The sequence below is a fragment of the Micromys minutus genome (genome assembly GCF_963924665.1).
Source record: "Micromys minutus genome assembly, chromosome: 10".
NCBI classification, from domain to species: Eukaryota; Metazoa; Chordata; class Mammalia; order Rodentia; family Muridae; genus Micromys; species Micromys minutus.
This window is the reverse complement of record NC_137979.1, coordinates 21,479,435-21,495,708: the sequence shown is the minus strand read 5'-3', so window position 1 is coordinate 21,495,708 and position 16,274 is coordinate 21,479,435. Positions and strand designations below refer to the sequence as shown.

The 16,274-nt window shown below is 51.2% G+C and overlaps 1 protein-coding gene across 2 annotated transcripts; it reads right to left on the bottom strand.

The window, feature by feature from the left end:
- Nucleotides 1-796: 796 nt before the first annotated feature.
- On the bottom strand, nucleotides 797-16,274 carry ZBTB4 (zinc finger and BTB domain containing 4). Of its 2 annotated transcripts, none has more exons than XM_080923361.1 (4): nucleotides 16,154-16,274; nucleotides 7,288-7,354; nucleotides 5,855-6,879; nucleotides 797-5,297 (listed from the first exon to the last, which is right to left on the bottom strand). In XM_080923361.1, the coding sequence occupies exons 3-4, from the start codon at nucleotides 6,868-6,870 to the stop codon at nucleotides 3,359-3,361; spliced, it is 2,955 nt and encodes a 984-aa protein (XP_080779487.1). In that variant the 5' UTR covers nucleotides 6,871-6,879; nucleotides 7,288-7,354; nucleotides 16,154-16,274; the 3' UTR covers nucleotides 797-3,358. The 2 variants fall into 2 exon arrangements, with proteins under 2 accessions (XP_080779487.1, XP_080779488.1); XM_080923362.1 differs by lacking the exon at nucleotides 16,154-16,274 and adding an exon at nucleotides 15,607-15,648.

The window sequence follows — 16,274 nt, the reverse complement described above, 5'->3', positions numbered from 1 at the left end:
GGAAAAACAGTAGTTGAAGCTTGGTCCCTTTAAAGTGTGTGTACCCCACAGACATTTGGAGTTTTGGTTTCTCTTGAGAACATTTAGAAAGCCTATAGTGACACGAGACCCCACACTGCTGCTGCCTGCAGTGTGCCAGAGCTTATCGGCGGTTGCCTGCTCTGGTCAGGGCTCAAACCAACAATCTCTCATCCACCTAGCAGCCTCACTCATGTTCCCGGCTAGTCCTCCATAGGCACACCCAGCAGGCAAGATGAAGCCAAGGAGACAGGAGCGGAGGAAGGAGCTCTTATGTCTACAGTGTACCTTCAAAGTAGAAAAGAGTTGGACCTGGTTTAAGACAAAGGTTATTCTGGGACATAGAAACCTTGAACCTAGCACTTGTACTCATTAAGGATGTGTCTAAAAGTGTGTGTCAGGGGGAGGCACTGCATTTTTAAGAAGGGGCCTGTGAGGAAGGGGTTAGCCTAGAACTCTATACGTAGCTGAAGATGACCTTGAACTCCCGGTCCTCTTGCCTTCACCTCCCACATAGAGGTGTGTGCCCTCATGTTGGGCTGAGAAATCTGCATTCTACTCAAGCCCTTTGCCAACTGAGCTACATCCCCAGCTCCTGAGTTAATGTCTCTACCTAAAGGTCAGAAGGGAGTGGACAGGAGCCTAGGGGCTACAACTACAGTGAAGCACCTGGAGTCAAAAGAATGGGCTACAGGTCTCAGGATCCTTGCCGAGCAAAGAAAACAAATGCCTGACCCCTACCCACCAGCCACACAAATAATCGCATCTGGCGTCTCGCTGTGAGCATAGTTCATTTGTCTTGTTGATTTATTGGCCTAGAGAATTGGAAACACACACAAATCTGGAGATAAATATTGGTCAGATTTTCTAAATCTGGGTCCTCACTACGTATAGAGCTAGAGTCTGTAAAATTCTAAACCTTGCGTGCTGTGGCACAGAACCAGTGGCTTCCCACTGTCTCCCTTCTTCCCTGGTCACACGGGGAAAGAGGGCACAAACCGACAGGACTTGATCATCTCCAAATGACAAAATTGCAAAATCCCAAACTTCTAATACCTGTAACTCATGATATTGAGACCTTCCAGCTCGAATACATTTTTTTAAGTTTCTGCTTTACCACAAACTATTTGTTGACAAATTCTGGAAGCTATTCTCTTTACCCTTATTAAAAACAACAATAACAACAAACCCACTTACAATCTCAATTCTTCCAAATGGTCAGAATTGTGATCTATCCTGAAATTCAAATTCCCCAGTCATTTTACTCCTCCTCTCATGACTTCCTCAGAGGAGGGCAGTGAAGGGTAGAGGGGACCCTTGTCCTATCTGCCCCCACCCCCCGGCCTTCAGGCCTTCCTCAGTCTCTCTTGTGGTTCCGCTGTATATATAGATATATTTATATATATATATAATTTGTGTGTAGATATATATATATGTATTCTTTATTATGTATTTTTTTTGCAGTTTTTCTAAAGTGCCAGAAACAAGATTTATGGGAATTTTTAGTGATTTTTCTTTTTTTTCTTTTTTCCATTTTTCCCTGTTTAAAACGTTTTCCCCCTTAAAAACTGGAACTTGGTACATTCAGTAGGAAATTCTTCACTCAGGCTGTAGCCAAGACCAAGAAAAGTGCAAAGAGACAGAGGAGGGGTGGAGTGACCCCCTCCATAGTTAACATTCAGGAAGCCTGTCAAAAACCTCCCCCTTTCTATATATTTGGAGGTTACAAGGGGCAGGGGGTACTCCCCTTCCCAAACTCACCTCCCTCCCAAAAGCCATGATCTTGCCCTCTCCACAGCAGGTCAGAGGGCAGCCATCTTGGCCCCAGAAAACAATAGCTGAGAGAAAGACTGTCATTTTGATTAAAACAGTCTTTCTCCTTTTGAAGTCATACTCCTCTATCTCCCACATCAAATTTGTTCCCCCAAACCGGCTCTCCCTTTGTGAGCTGGTTCTTTGTGAGGGAGGGGAGGTGGGTATATTGGAAATAACCATCTAATCACATGTCAGGGAGGCCCCATTTTCAAAGGGAATTAGGAACAAACATTTCTCTATTGTCCCTACTGGAAAGAAACATAGGACCCCTGATCAGGGTTAACTAGTGCAAATTAGGGATTAGGGACTATTTTAAATCCCTGCACCCCATTCCTAGGCTGGGATCTTTGGGTGTGGGGGACTGAGTCAAAGATGGGGTATAAGGTGCTATTTTGGAGGCAGAGTTGGTGGGGATACCCCAAAGCCCACCAGAAGAGGAAGATGGTTCCCTCAAAACCATCTGGAGTGATTTGTGAGGACAGTGACATCAGAGGAGATGGAAGAAAGGTAAGGATGGAGGTTATGTGCAAATCTTGGGCTTACCCACACATCAAACTCCCATTATTTTCTCTGGCTATTTGGTCTAATCTAGGAGAAAACATAGTGAAGGGTTGGCAGGGAGGGAGAAAGTAGATTCACTTCTCCATTCTGTATGGAGTGCTTCATACCTGGTGCTCAGATTCTGGGTTAGCCCCAAAGCAGCCATATATAAAGGCCAGAAAGAAGAGTTATGATCTATTCACCTCTTTTGTCTTGGAAGAATCTGGGGTCACAGGACTTGGGGGTAAAGGTATGGCCCAAGATTTCCCTGCCCTGCATTGAAAAAGTGCTCAGCCATAGGACACCTCCCACCTCCTTTTGACCTGGAATGGGTTAGGCCACCTCCAAAGTCTAGGAGCACAGGAAGGAATATGGAAGATCCAAAGGCATGGAAGCCAAGGAAGGCTTGGTGTCTTAGTATGAAAGAAACAAGGACAGAGAAACCCACCCTTGGGAAGAACGGAATCCAAAGCCATGCTTCCAGGCTGGTGGGTCAGATATCACAATGGTCTGGTCCAGGCCTTGGGCCACAAAGAATGGAATGTGCTAGGAAGCATCTGGGGAGGGGCTTAGAGACAACGTTAGAATGAGCAGGCATCATTAGGTGAGAGAGATGGTTTCCCCCTGGATTACAAATCAGGGGAGCAGGTTAGACATTCAGAGCTGGTGGGGGCTGTAAGTAGAGATTCAGATAAGTATATTGCTCAGTTGCCCCAAGGGCTGGAGAAGGGATGGGAGCTGGCTCTTCCCCTCACAGGGACCATTCCCTGGAGAAGACTGAGAGGGAACCACCCAAAACCCCTTCTTAGGGAATGGGAAAACTACAATCACACAAAGCAGCCTGACACCTGAGCTCCAGGGGCCCCCAAATCCCTGCACAAGAATGTGATGGGGCTCCCAAAAGGGCAGAGAGGCCAGGGAGCTGGGGGTTGGGGGACTCAGGGAGGGTGGCATCTGGTGAGAGGGGGGAATCTGGCCTTGGTGCTCACCCCACATCCCCCTTTTGGGTTCTCTCAACCCCTGTCATTTCCCCTATTCCCTTAGGGGGAACTGGCAGAGGAAGAGGGGGAGGTGGGGTTGGTGGAGTAGGTGGTGCTGCTTGAGGGTTCACTGCGTAGCCAAAGACCCCTGGTAGGAAGGGAAGGGCCCCGCCACCCTTTTCGTCAGGTAGGACCATGTTGAGAGCAACTGGGAGAGCAGCCAAGTTGCTGAAGTTGTAAGGGTAGGCAGCAAGGAGCTGGGGGCCGTAGACAAGTGGGTAGGGCTCAGGGTAGAAGGTGACTTTGGCAGTCCCCATCCCTTCCATCTGGTCTCCCTCGGAAGCTCCCACTGGCCCCTCATTCCCAGGTTTTCCTTTACCAGCACCGGGCTCCCGGCTGCCTATCAGGGCCAGCGGGAATTCCTGCACAGGTGGGTATACATAGCTGCCCCCAACTGTTAGTGGGGGCTCCTCACCCCCAGAGATGACCGGGTCCTGGAGTGAGGCTGACTCAGAAGCTTCAGCAGCAGCAGCACTCCCACCGCCTGCCTCCCCACTCGATGAGGACACTTGCATCTCTTGGGGAGCTTCCTCCTTGACATCAGTGGGCCTGGTGCCAACGCTGCCTTTGGAATAGGCAATGACAGGTGTGGGAGTACCCCCAGGCCGCTCCACAGCATGCCTCTGCCCATGTCGGTTCAGGGCAGCTGCCGTCTTGCACACCTTGGCACAGTGGGGACAGGTGAAGCGGGAGGAAGACCTCCTCCCAGTCCTGGAGTTGTGGGAGCCCCCACTATGGGCTTCCTGGTGCTTTCTCAGCTTCCTCAGAGTGGCAAAGGCCTGGGCACAGTCCCCACAACGGTGCCTACGTTCACCACGTCCTCGTCCTCCTGGGCTCTCCACTGACGGGGTTTCCTCCCAGCCCCTTCGTTCCAGCTTTTGCCTCCAGCGTAGTGGTCTTCGTCCTCGGGGCAGTCCGCTGACCCCGCTGACCCCACTGGCAGTAGCTCCAGCTTTGCGCTTAGGCTTGTATGAATAGTAGGGTCTCCAAAGCTGATCTTCCCCTCCAGCCTTTGATTCCTCGTGGTCCTCCTGGTCCTCCTGGTCCTCCTCTTCCTCCTCCTCTTCCTCGCTCTCCTCTACATCCTCTCCACTCAGCTCTCCGGGACGCAGGTCAGTTTCTGAGATGCGGCGCTTGACAATGGCCTCTTCCCCAATTCGCACAGTGATCTGACACAGTGGAGGTGGAGCCTGAAGCTGAGAAGAGCCTCGGCCTGTCCCTGTGGGGGAACCCCCACTCCCACTCACCCCACCCACGGGTTTGGCTGTGTAGGTCAGAGTCCTCCCAGCCCGCAGATTCCGGCCCTTGGCCTCCTCTGTGGCTGTGGCTGGCCCTGCAGCTGTGGCCGGGCTGACGGCGGTAGAGACTGGGCTGGTGGGTGTTGCTGCAGGCTCAGGGGGAGGAGGTGGGTACTCTCGTTTCTTGGGGGGTCTTGGGGGAGTCGTATAAGTGATGACTGAGGCAGCTTGGGACCCTCCTGTGCCAGCTGGTCCACCCCCAGCTGCACCACTACTACTGCTCCCGTGGACAATGACAGAGGGAGCTGGATGAGCAAAGGTAATGACAGAGGGGGGAGGACCAGGTTCTGGGGCGGGTGGGAGTAGGGGTTGGGGATTGGCTGGCATTGCTGCGGGGGCCGAGGTGTGGAGGCTTGGAGAAATAGGGGCCTCAGGGGCTCCCTGACTGTAGGTCTTGTAGGGCCGCTTGGCTGCTCGCATAGGGAGCAGGCGGTACAGCTTGAGGGTATTAAGCTTGGGCTTGTAGCCTCCATTGGGTGTCTTCTCACTGGCTAGGAGGCCAGGGCTAATGCCATGGAAGGCTCGCTGGTGGGTCTTCAGGTTATAATAGGTGACAAAGGTTTCCCAGCAGAAGATGCACTGGTACCTGGGCCAGGACAGCAGGGAATAGGGCAGGAACAGAGCCACTGAGTTAAAGGCCCTGAAGGCAGGGCCTCATCTTGCCCTGTCATCTGCAGCCCTCAGACCTATAACTCCCCAGCAACTCACTCATCTTCCCTTCCTGCTGCTTGCTGCGCCCTGCCAGCCTCTGGAGCGGAAGCAGACTAAGCTCAGCACCCTGGGTCCTGCCAGCTGCCACTCTCAGCCAGATAGTCACATACATGTGTTAGCCCCCAAAATGCCTTCTGTGCTACACATGACAGAATGGTCATGCTAAGAAAATACCAGGTGTTGTTCTGTGTGCTCTCAATCCCACAGTCCTCTCCTGTGAGGGCAAATTTCTCTTTCCTGCCTAGCTTTTCCCACAGCGCCAAGCCTGGGTGGGCAGGCAAGATGCTGGCATCCAGGAACTGGGGCTGAGAGGAGGCACGCGCAGTCCTGGAGGCAGGAAGTAGGGAGGGGACGAGAGCAGATCCCAGTGTGGATGGCCAGCTTTCTAGACCCCTCTGCCCATCCCTCCCTTGTCCACCTCAGGTCACTCACCTGCGCTCCCCAGTGTGCCACACCTCGTGCTTGGTGCGGTACTCAGCCAGGGCAAACACCTTCTCACAGTAACGGCAGGGGTACTTCCTCCGCCATGAGTGTACATTGCTGTGCCGCTTCAGGCTGGACAGGGTCACGTAGGAACGCTCACAGGCCGCACACACGTAGAGCACATGGCCGCCCACAACCTTCACCACATGCTCAGGGCCATCTCTGAAGCCCACTGGTTGTGGCAGGGCTGAGGCATCCACTCCTGCAGGACCCCCGGGGCCAGAGCCCCCAGGTCCCAGCCCCGCAGACCCCCGAGCGTTAGACCCTCGTCGACACTGAGCCTCGTGGGTCTGCAGTCGCTTGGGATGGATGAAGCTTTTTCCACATCGAGGGCAAGGAAAGGGCCGCCGGGGCTGTGAGTCGGGAGTGAGGGGCTCGGCTTTGTCACCTTCCCACTCCCCATCTGCTCTAGGCCCTAGCCCCAAACTATCCTCATTAGGCTCTGAGGTGACCATGGAAGTTGGGGCAGGTGGTACCCAAGTATCACCTCCTTCCCCGAGGCCCTGAAGTCGGGAGATACCCAGCCTCCGGCCCAGAGCTCCAATCTCTGCCACAGCTGCCCCATCCCCGCCACCAGGGAGTGCAAGCCGGGCGCTATAGATGAAGTTGAGGACATCTGAGAAGGCGGCTGCTGGGACCCCGGGCAGCTCTAGTACCCGGGGAGGAGATGAAGAGTGAGGAGAGGCTGGAGCAAGAGGGGAGGAGGAGGAGGAGGCAGCTGTGGTGGTTGCAGGGCTAGGGGCTGAGCCACCAGTAACTGGTGGGAGGGGCAGTGGGGCTGAAGCTAGTAGAGCTTCTCTGAAGAAGGGACTAGAGGCAGCCAGGACACTGCGGTGAGCAGGGAACTTGGTGTCTCCAGCTATGAGGGTGACATCGCAGAAGAGGCCACGGAGCCGCTGCTCATTGAGCTGACGCAGGACAGCTGGGGCATGGGATGGGTCCGTCACCTCTGCAGGGGGTGGCATGATGCCAGCCTAGATGTAGGGAAAAGAGGCCAGGGAGAGAGTCTCAGAGGCGGGGCAGGGGTCAGAAGCCTCTGAGACCACGGAGATAAATGGAGGACGGCAGTTAGAGTTGGTGGAAGGCTGAATAATTCGGGTCACAGAAGTCATGCGTTAACACTAGGCTGCTCAGAACTGAACCGATATCCAAGACCAGTATGTTTAACATCTGGGTCAGCAGAGGCTAGGGATACCTCAGGCCATAGTGAAGGGCAAATGGTTGTGACCTCCAGACTCACAGTAAGCAGTAGAAGGGGAACTTCTCCATACCCAACCATTTGGGGAGGGATGGGGTGGGGATGGACAAAATGGCTGCCTTTGCTGCCTTCCCTCCTGGGGTCTACTTCCTTTCTAGCTGTAGTTCTCCCCGAACCCTCTCACCTGAGAGCATAGCCAACATGGAGCAGTGTGGTGGCTCAGCGAGTCCCTCCAGCCTGGCCTTTTCCTTCTGCAGAGAAACAGAAACTGTGTCAGAAATCAAAGAGACAGAAGAGGGTCCTCGCAAGGAAAGGATTCGGGATGTGGGCTTCAGTCCAGCAGCCAAAGACACCTTGGCTGCTCTGCAAACCCTGATCCCTACCAGGAGCCTGTCAGGCTACTTGGCCAAATCCAATCAGACCAAGGAGGCCACAAGATTATCGCTGAGCTTGCTCTGCCGGCCAGAAAGAAGTACAGCAACAAGATGATTTGCATATCCGCAGCTCACCTCTGAACAGCACAGCGGCACACGTCAGTCCCACAGGTTCAGGACAGCCTCAGCCTTTCAATTCACTCTAATCCTTTTGACCCAGTCTTGGGACTCAATGGAAATCAAGGATCTGCACAGTTTTTTTTTTGTTGTTGTTGTTGTTGTTGTTGTTGTTTTTGTTTTTTTCAGTTTCGTTTGTTTGTTTGCCTGTTTAAATCTCAGTGGGCTTATTTACATATCAAAATAGAGCTTTTTTTTTTTTTTTCTATTGGACTAACCTGATTAGATTTCTATATTAGGAGAGCACTTCCTCATATATATCACAAATCCAGAAATCTTAGTCTGGGATGTGTGTGTGTGAGGGGGTGGGGGTTCTAGGTACCAAATGACCAGTGACATATATATATGTCTGCTTTCTCTAGCCTCTTGAGGACACTGGGAAAGTAACCAGACCTAGAGTGAGGGGCTTTGGGTCCCATTCTTTGTTCTGAGACCTTTGACTTTTGGCTTTGAAGCTGGGACTGGGACACATGTAACCCACCTCACTTCCTGCTGAGAGGTTCATCCAAATGGAACCATAGGCAACCAAAAAGTAAACTATGACTGTCACAAGTGAGCAAATCACAGTTGTGCCAGCCACTGCAGTCTCAGGCTTCCATTTTCTCATTTGAGGATCTGAGTTCCAGGGCCACTCAGGTCCCTTATCCACATGCCATGGGCCACGCAATCACCAGTGTCGCACATCCAAAGCTTCTCATCTAAGCTCAACGCCTCTGAAACACTCCTTCCTCAGTGGTTGCGCATATTATCTAAAGACTATGCCTCACCTCCTGATGCCCCAAGACATGGCTCTGATACCTCCTCTGGGCAGGAGGAAAGACGGTGGTAAACAGGGCAATAGTTGTAACCAAAGTTGTAACCACCATGCCAGGCACAGAGCAAGAGCCCAAGGGCTGCCCATTTGTTGCTGCATTGTTGTAAGGCAAGAGTCCTGGGGAAGGATCCACCTCACCTACTGTCTGGAGTCATTGTCTCTTACTCCCTTCTATTTCTCTTATCAGTTTTTTAAATGGACATTGGTGTTCTACCTGCTTGTCTATCTGGGTAACAGTGTCAGATGCCCTGGAAGTGGAATTACAGGCAGTTGTAAGCTGAGAACTGAAGCTAGGCCCTCTGGAAGAGCAGCCAGTGCTTAACCTCAGAGCCATCTCTCCAGCCCCTCTCTCCCTTCTACGATGGCCTCAGCACTGCCTTTGTGTCATTTCATCTTTTCCCTCACCGCTTACTTAGCATGGGCTTCTCTTTTCTATGAAGATAGAAACTCAGGCATGCTAGGTAGCTTGTTCATGGCTGCATAGCCAGTTAGCAGCTAGGCTGGGATCTGACCCTACAAAGTTTGGGTTCAAAGTCTCCAGTGACTTCAGTACACCATGATAGAGGATGTTAATCGCCCCCAACTGGAACACTACAAGCCTACCTAGCACTTTGTGAAAATTAGGGGGCTCCTTCCTCAAGGAAGCCATGTGAAGATAAGCAAAGTCAGTTTGAGTACAGGCCCCATTCACCCCTGTGACCAGGACCTTGCACCACATGTAACAAGAGGGTGCTTACAGATCTGCACCTGCGTTTAGACTGCCATGGTATGAGGCAAGGCCTGTTGGTGCTTCTTAGAACTGCAGAGACCCAAAGCTGGTCTGGCTCTTAGCAATCCCCCAGAATCATTATCACTACAAGCACTGGAGCCTCCCTTTGTTTCATGCCCACCATCTCTTCTTAACCCTCAGAATGACCACCGTGAAGAGGCTAAACACGGCAAGCTCGTCTTTGGGTCAAGAGAATGGACTGCTCTGGCCATCTGACCCTGGCATTGCTGCTAATTCCCCTGGAGTTTAGACCAGTTCAACTGCCCCATGACAGGCCAATGCCCTAAAATGAGTTCTGGGAGATGAAGACACCAGCTATGTGATCCTGGAAAAGCTACTTAACCTTTATCTTACTTTTCTTGTCTGGTAGCAGTGAGAGACAGTTCCCACTGGGCAGGGTGGCCGTAAAGATGAAATGAACTAATAGTCCAACCAACCAAGGATCAGCAATATTCCAAAACGCCGGTCCTGCACCGAACACACGGACTTTATTCTCTGGTCACTGTTCTCTACACAGCGCAATAGAAGAACTATTTAAACCGGTGTGGTGGGGCATGCATGCCTTCCTGTCACTGAGGACAGGCAGAAGGGTCACTGACATTCAGTGCCACCCCAATCTACACACCAAGTATCAGGCCAGCAGAGCCGAATGGAAGACCCCTGACTCGAAGCAAGCAAATAAGATAAAAATTCCAAAAACACTTTATATGGAATTTATAAGGTATTAAATATTTAAGTAGAGACAACAAGGTAGACAGGAGGACGTGTGTAATTTAGATGCAGATACTTTGACATACTGTTTACTTATTCTGAGACAGGGTTTCTTGGACTGATCAAGAATGGTCTTGAGCTCCTTCCTAATCCTGTCACCCCCACCTCCTCAGTGTTGGGAGTAGAAATACATCGCTAGATATGACTTACTAGTCTAACTATTATATCTGTGCCAGCATGACACTTCATGATGTATATATACCCATGGGGCATTCTGGAACCAACTGCTCATGGACACTAAGGGATGGATGCGCCTAGTCTTGGAATTTCACCCTGGAAAAATGGTAAGGAAAGGAAAATTTGGCAGGGGGAAGGGGACTCAGAGCACAAGGCAAATCATAGTCTGCTGCAGCAAAGCATCCCCATATCCCCACAGCTGGGATTAACATGAAAATATATTCTTACAGTATTTCTGTGGGGTTTTTTATTTGTTTTTTAAATGTTTAAAATTTTACTTACATTGGTGTTCTGCCTCCATGTATCTGTGCCAGGGCATCAGATCCCCTGCAACTGGAGTTACAGACAGTTGTGAGCTGCCATGTGGGTGCTGGCTTTGAACCCAGGTGCATTTAGAAGACAAGCAAATGCTCTTAATTGCTGAGCCATTTCTCCCTCCCACTTGTTTTTTTAAAGAAACCAAAACTCCAGAATTCTCACTACATTTTCTGTGTGCACACATGTGTGTGTGTGTGTGTGTGTGTGTGTGTGTGTGTGTGTGTGTGTGTGTGTGTGTGTGTGTGTTATGGAGGATTGAACCCAGGGCCTCAAGCACGCTAAGGAAGCTGTATCCCTGACTTACATTTCCAGGCTTAGTCCTCTGCTCTAGGCTGCCTGAATGACCTCAGGGTCCCACGGAGCTGAGGAGCTGAGCTCATATTCCAGAAAGCTTCACCTCTTGCTGTTCTCCCCATTTGGAATGTTCTTCCCTCTGGATTGCTTCATGCCCCGTAGGTCTACCTTCAGTATGCTTTGACTTGCCATCTGGCTAAGGGGTCTTCCCTGGCCCCTTCCCACTTCTGGAAACTTCATAGTTCTCTCTGTTACTTTATTTCCCTTCATGTCTTTTAGTAAACACACTGCTCATTTATCTCTAGAGCATGGGCTTCCAGGAGGGACAGGTACAACGAGTGCGTTGTTTGCTCAAGAATCTTGCATAGAGTTTAATGAGAGGTTAAAGAATCCGGAGGCCTGAGGTCCAGGACAGAGGCAGGACACTTGCCTGGCCTGGCCTTGGGTTCCAGCTCAGAACAAAGGAACATTCGAGAAGCACAGGACTTCGGTAATTAAAGAATCTGTGTTGGTGGCACAAGCACTCTGAAGGTTGGATCCAGAATACCGTGAATTTGAAGTTAGCTTGGGAAAAATGAGACTTTTCTAGAACAAACAAACAGAACTATTCTTCCTGGAGCCTCTACTCTCAAAACAAAAAAGCCATCCTCAGAGCTGAGGATGACGGCCATGCCTCGACTTTTGGGACGCTCATTATACCTGGTACATATCTAGAGGCTTGCTATACATTGTGTCATTTAACAATATCCTCATAGCTTCACGCAACAGGCCATAGTAGGTTTTTATATTCCCCCAGTTTTACAGAAAGGGAATAAACCTTACTGAAGGAAAGAGAGATTGTAAGTAATAGCCAAAATTTTAATCCAGGCTTGGATGACCCCAGATGCTGAGTCTTTCCCTCTGCCATACTGCTGGATCCTGCCCTGAGGAGCCTATAGCAGGCCAGCTGGTTACATAAATCACCACGCAAACTCTCACGTGCTAAGTGTTAACTGTGCCACATCTGACTCCACCCTTTCCCTGGTTCCTAAATCCAGCAGTCACCAAGTCTGGCTAAAGCGGCATGGAAACGGCCTGCAAGCCTTCTCAGGCCCCTCAGGCCACCAAAGTAGTTGGGAGCCCTTGTTAACACGCACATGGATCAAGGCATGGGGCATGCTATCTCGTTGCCTGGAGGCTTATCTCTTCCAGCCTGTCTTCTTCCACTGATTAGTGCTAACTGCAGTTTAGTGAGACTCCTGGGTTGAAAGTGGTCTTTGGAAGCTGGTCTGGGTCTGGTCGCTCATGCCTGTGACCCCAGCACTCAGAAGGCTGGAATGGGAGGAATGCAGAGAGTTCAAGGCTACCCTGGGCTACACATTCAGACTATCTTAAAAACACAAAAGCTAGGGTGGGTAAGATAGCTCAAAGGGTAAAGGCATTTGCCACACAAGCCTAGCAACCTGAATCCCCAGGATCCACATGGTAGACGGGGAGGACCAACTCTTGAAAGCTCTCCTTTGAACTCCACTTATACACTGTGGCATGTGCTCACACACAAACAAGTGTAATTCAAAAAAATCAGGGCTGGGGAGACAACTCTATGAGTAACAGCAGTTTCGTTCAAACCCTAGCACCCACATATAAAGCTGGGGCATGGCTCTGAACGTGTCACCCCAAGATTGGAGGGCAAAGAAAGGTTAAGGGATCACTGGCTGGTCACCCTAGTCAAAATGGCAAGTTCTAGGTTAATGTCAGACCCTTTCAGCCCAATGAGGCCAAAGGCAGTAACAGATAAGCAATGTCTTGCCCTGGCCTCCACATGTGCAGTAGACACTTACATCCCCATATTCAAGTGCAACACACACCCACACACACACTCACATACACACACACACCCACACACATACACACCCACACACAAACACATACACACACACATACACACAGACACACACACATACACACACACATACACACACATACACACACACATACACACACACACACAAACACATACATACACACACATACACACAGACACACACACACATACACACACACATACACAACACACCCACACACATACACACCCACACACACATACACACACACACCCACACACATACACACCCACACACACATACACAGACACACACACACATACATACACACACCCACACACATACACACCCACACACACATACACACACACACAAACACATACACACACAGACACACACACACCCACACACATATACACATACATACACAAACACATATACACACACACACACACACAAACACATACACACACACACACATGCTCTTTTAATGTCCTGTCCTTGGCCTCTTCCCAACATCTCTACAAACTGTAAGGCTTCTCCTTTGCCCTCTATCACCCATGGGACAAGGACAATCTCTCCTGATTGTTCAGTGTCCCAAAGCCAGCACCAACAAGGCAAAGCCACAGATACTCAGGTTCTCACACCCTGGGCTTGGGACTCTTGAGAGCACTGCCTGTGAGGACTGGTCCTCAAAAACAGATTGGTGAAGGGCAGGAGAGACAGGCCAGCTGTTAAGAGCACTTGTTCTTGAGAAGACCCAGCATCCAGATGGTGGCCCCAAACATCCAGTTGCAGAGGCTCCAACAACATCTTCTGACCTCCTCAAGTACTCGGCACCCATGTGGTGCACAGACATACATATGGGCAAAATAGTCATATACACAATTCAATCTTAAAAAATAAAAATTAAGAAATGTTCTGCTGAGCCAGGAATGATACTTTAAGCCTGTAATCTCGGTATTAAGGAAGTTGAAGCAGAGAGCTTGGGAAAAACTAGAGGCTAATCTTGGCTACAGAGTGTGTCCCTGTCTCAAAAGAAAACACAAAAACAAAAAGGAAAAAGTGATGTTCTATAAAAATGGCGGTGTGTGTGTTGCCATGTGCATGCTGAATGAGCCAGAAAAGCAAAAGGCAGCACAGCACCGAAGTCAAGAGCACAGAATCCAGAGCCTGCGCACCTCTCACAACCCAGTGATTTGAGGCAAAGGATTTAATTCCCTGGGTTTCAGCTGCTTTGCCTGAAGCCGGGACAGATGAGTGGCAGTCCATAGAAGCCTGGAGCAGAACCAACTGTTTGTGACTGTTAACAGTGAGACTGGGAGCCGGGATTCTCTGCAAGGGGGCCGACAGGGGCTGGCACCAGCACAGTTTCTCAATTTGTTACTATAGCAGGTCTATTTTCCATGTGCTGTTGCAAGTTCGGTAAAAGGTGGGTCATTAGCTCCATCTCCACAGATGTGGACTAGGAGGCTCAGAGAATGTGCCAGGAAGGAAGTTGTGAAGGCACCGAACACTTCAGTTCCAGTGTAAGCCTTGCACCTGTCCTACAGGCCTTATAGGCAGGCAGCCTCCCTCAACCATTCCAGAGGAATAGCCGTAAAGTTTTCCTGCTCCTATATGTGTACACACGGGCTAGATGGTGCGCTCAGTGTGGCACACACTGTGTGTGCATGTGTATCTCCCACATGCACTGAAGGGCCCAGGCCCAAAGGTGAGGGAAACCTGTTCCAAAGAATCTGCTTAGTGAGCAAATTCTGTCCAAGGCCCTTTCGCTGTACCAGGAGTAGGGCTTCATGTGCGTCAGAGATACCCAAAAGGGGGGCAGAGAAAGGAAGAGGGCAAAGCAGGAGGAGACTGAAAAGTCTGTGATCCCTTTTTCCATTTTAGTGACAAAAGTCACACCCAGCCTTTACATAAACATGACCAAGGAGCCGCTCTGTCTAAGCTCACTTCCCTTGTGGGCGCCAGGACTTTTCCTCCCTATGGCCCTACTGTTCTGGGTGAGGGGCAAACACAGAGACCCTGCAAAAAGAGAGCCCTGCCACCCAACAGCACCCAAGCCTGCCCCTCTTGCCCTGCCTAATATTTATCTCCCAACTTTCCCGTGACATCTGGGCAGCCCTACCCCGTCACTTAGACACACAGAAGGTAGTCACGCACACAAAGCTCCTCACTGGTCTCCTGGTCTGAGGCCCACATTGCCCTTGTCATGCCACCTCCTCCTAAGTGTTCTCTGACCAGCTTGCCTTCCAGCCCAACAGCCCAGACAGGCTCCCACAAACAACGTCACAAAAGAGTCCCGTGGAGAATGTTGCAAACACGCAACCTTTCCCGTGCTTGGCTGCCCATGATCCCATAAACACATCTAGCATGTCCCACCCAGAACCCCTCACCTCACACCAATGACAGCTGATCCACAGGCTTCAGTTTCTCATGTTCCTAATGATTACTAGGTCTGAGTTCCAGACATGCAGCCCCCATGAAACTTGCTCATCACAGACACACAAATCCATCCGCCTTTCTGTTCTCTACACAACTGGACCACACCTCATCAGGACTACAGAAATGGAGCGCAGGCATGATACCTTCTGGTTCAAATGTCCACAACTGACTGCACTCTTCAAATGGGTATGTACACCCTGCATTCTGGTGCCCGATATAACACACACACACACACACACACACACACACACACACAGGCCATGCCAGCTATACAGAAAACAAACATTCATAAACAATAAACATTCATATGTGCAACAGAAGACATACATGTAAGAAAACACATGCTGTCAAAAACTATATACACGACCTCAGACACCACAACTTAAGGTATCTGTCACCTAAAGCTACAGAGCCATAGCTTGTAATTCTATACCAATAAGTACCCCTTCTGGCTTTCTATCTCTATGTATCAGGGAGGGCCCTACCAGACCCCTCGATGCCAAACTGGCAAATGGTGTTATACCCAGGAGGAGCAGTTTACCTTGCCCCACAGCACCGCAGGAGGCACAATTTCCAGGACTCACAGCAACAACCCTGCCCCGACGGCGCGGCGGTTCCGGGCCCCTGCTCACAGTGCGCACCCTGCACACCCCAACTCTGGGGCCCTCAGAGGGCCACCCCTCCCCCCTCTTTGCCTGGCTCCTACGCCATCACCCTCTCAGCAGCTTGCAGCGCTTGCCCCGGATCACACCCGCCCCACCCCACCCCCAACCTGCCCCACAGAGGGAGGGGGCATTGGGCTGCAGAATTTAACCCTTCATAAGTGGAGTGATCGCGACCCTCTTCTCAGCCCCAGGAGACCGAGTCCCCCCAGTCGCGGCTCGCTAGACGCCATACCAGGGCGCCCTTAAGTTGCTCCCCAACGCCGTGAGCGTCCGGGGGCGGGGCCTATTACAGCCCCCGACCCCTGCGCCCCTAGATCAACCTGGAAGGGGAGCGGTCGCGGGGCGCGGCTCCGGCCCCTGCGGCGCCTGGCAGCGGAGAGGGGACATCCTTTCTAGCCCTGCCCGGTTCGCCCCGGGGCCCACCTGACTGCGATGGCGCCGCGTCCGCCAGGCCCGGCTCATCCCCGTGGCCACCCCCGGCCGCTTGGGTTTCGCCCTCCTCCAGCTTCGGCTCCGACTCCGGCCCGGCCCCCCCCCAGCGCCC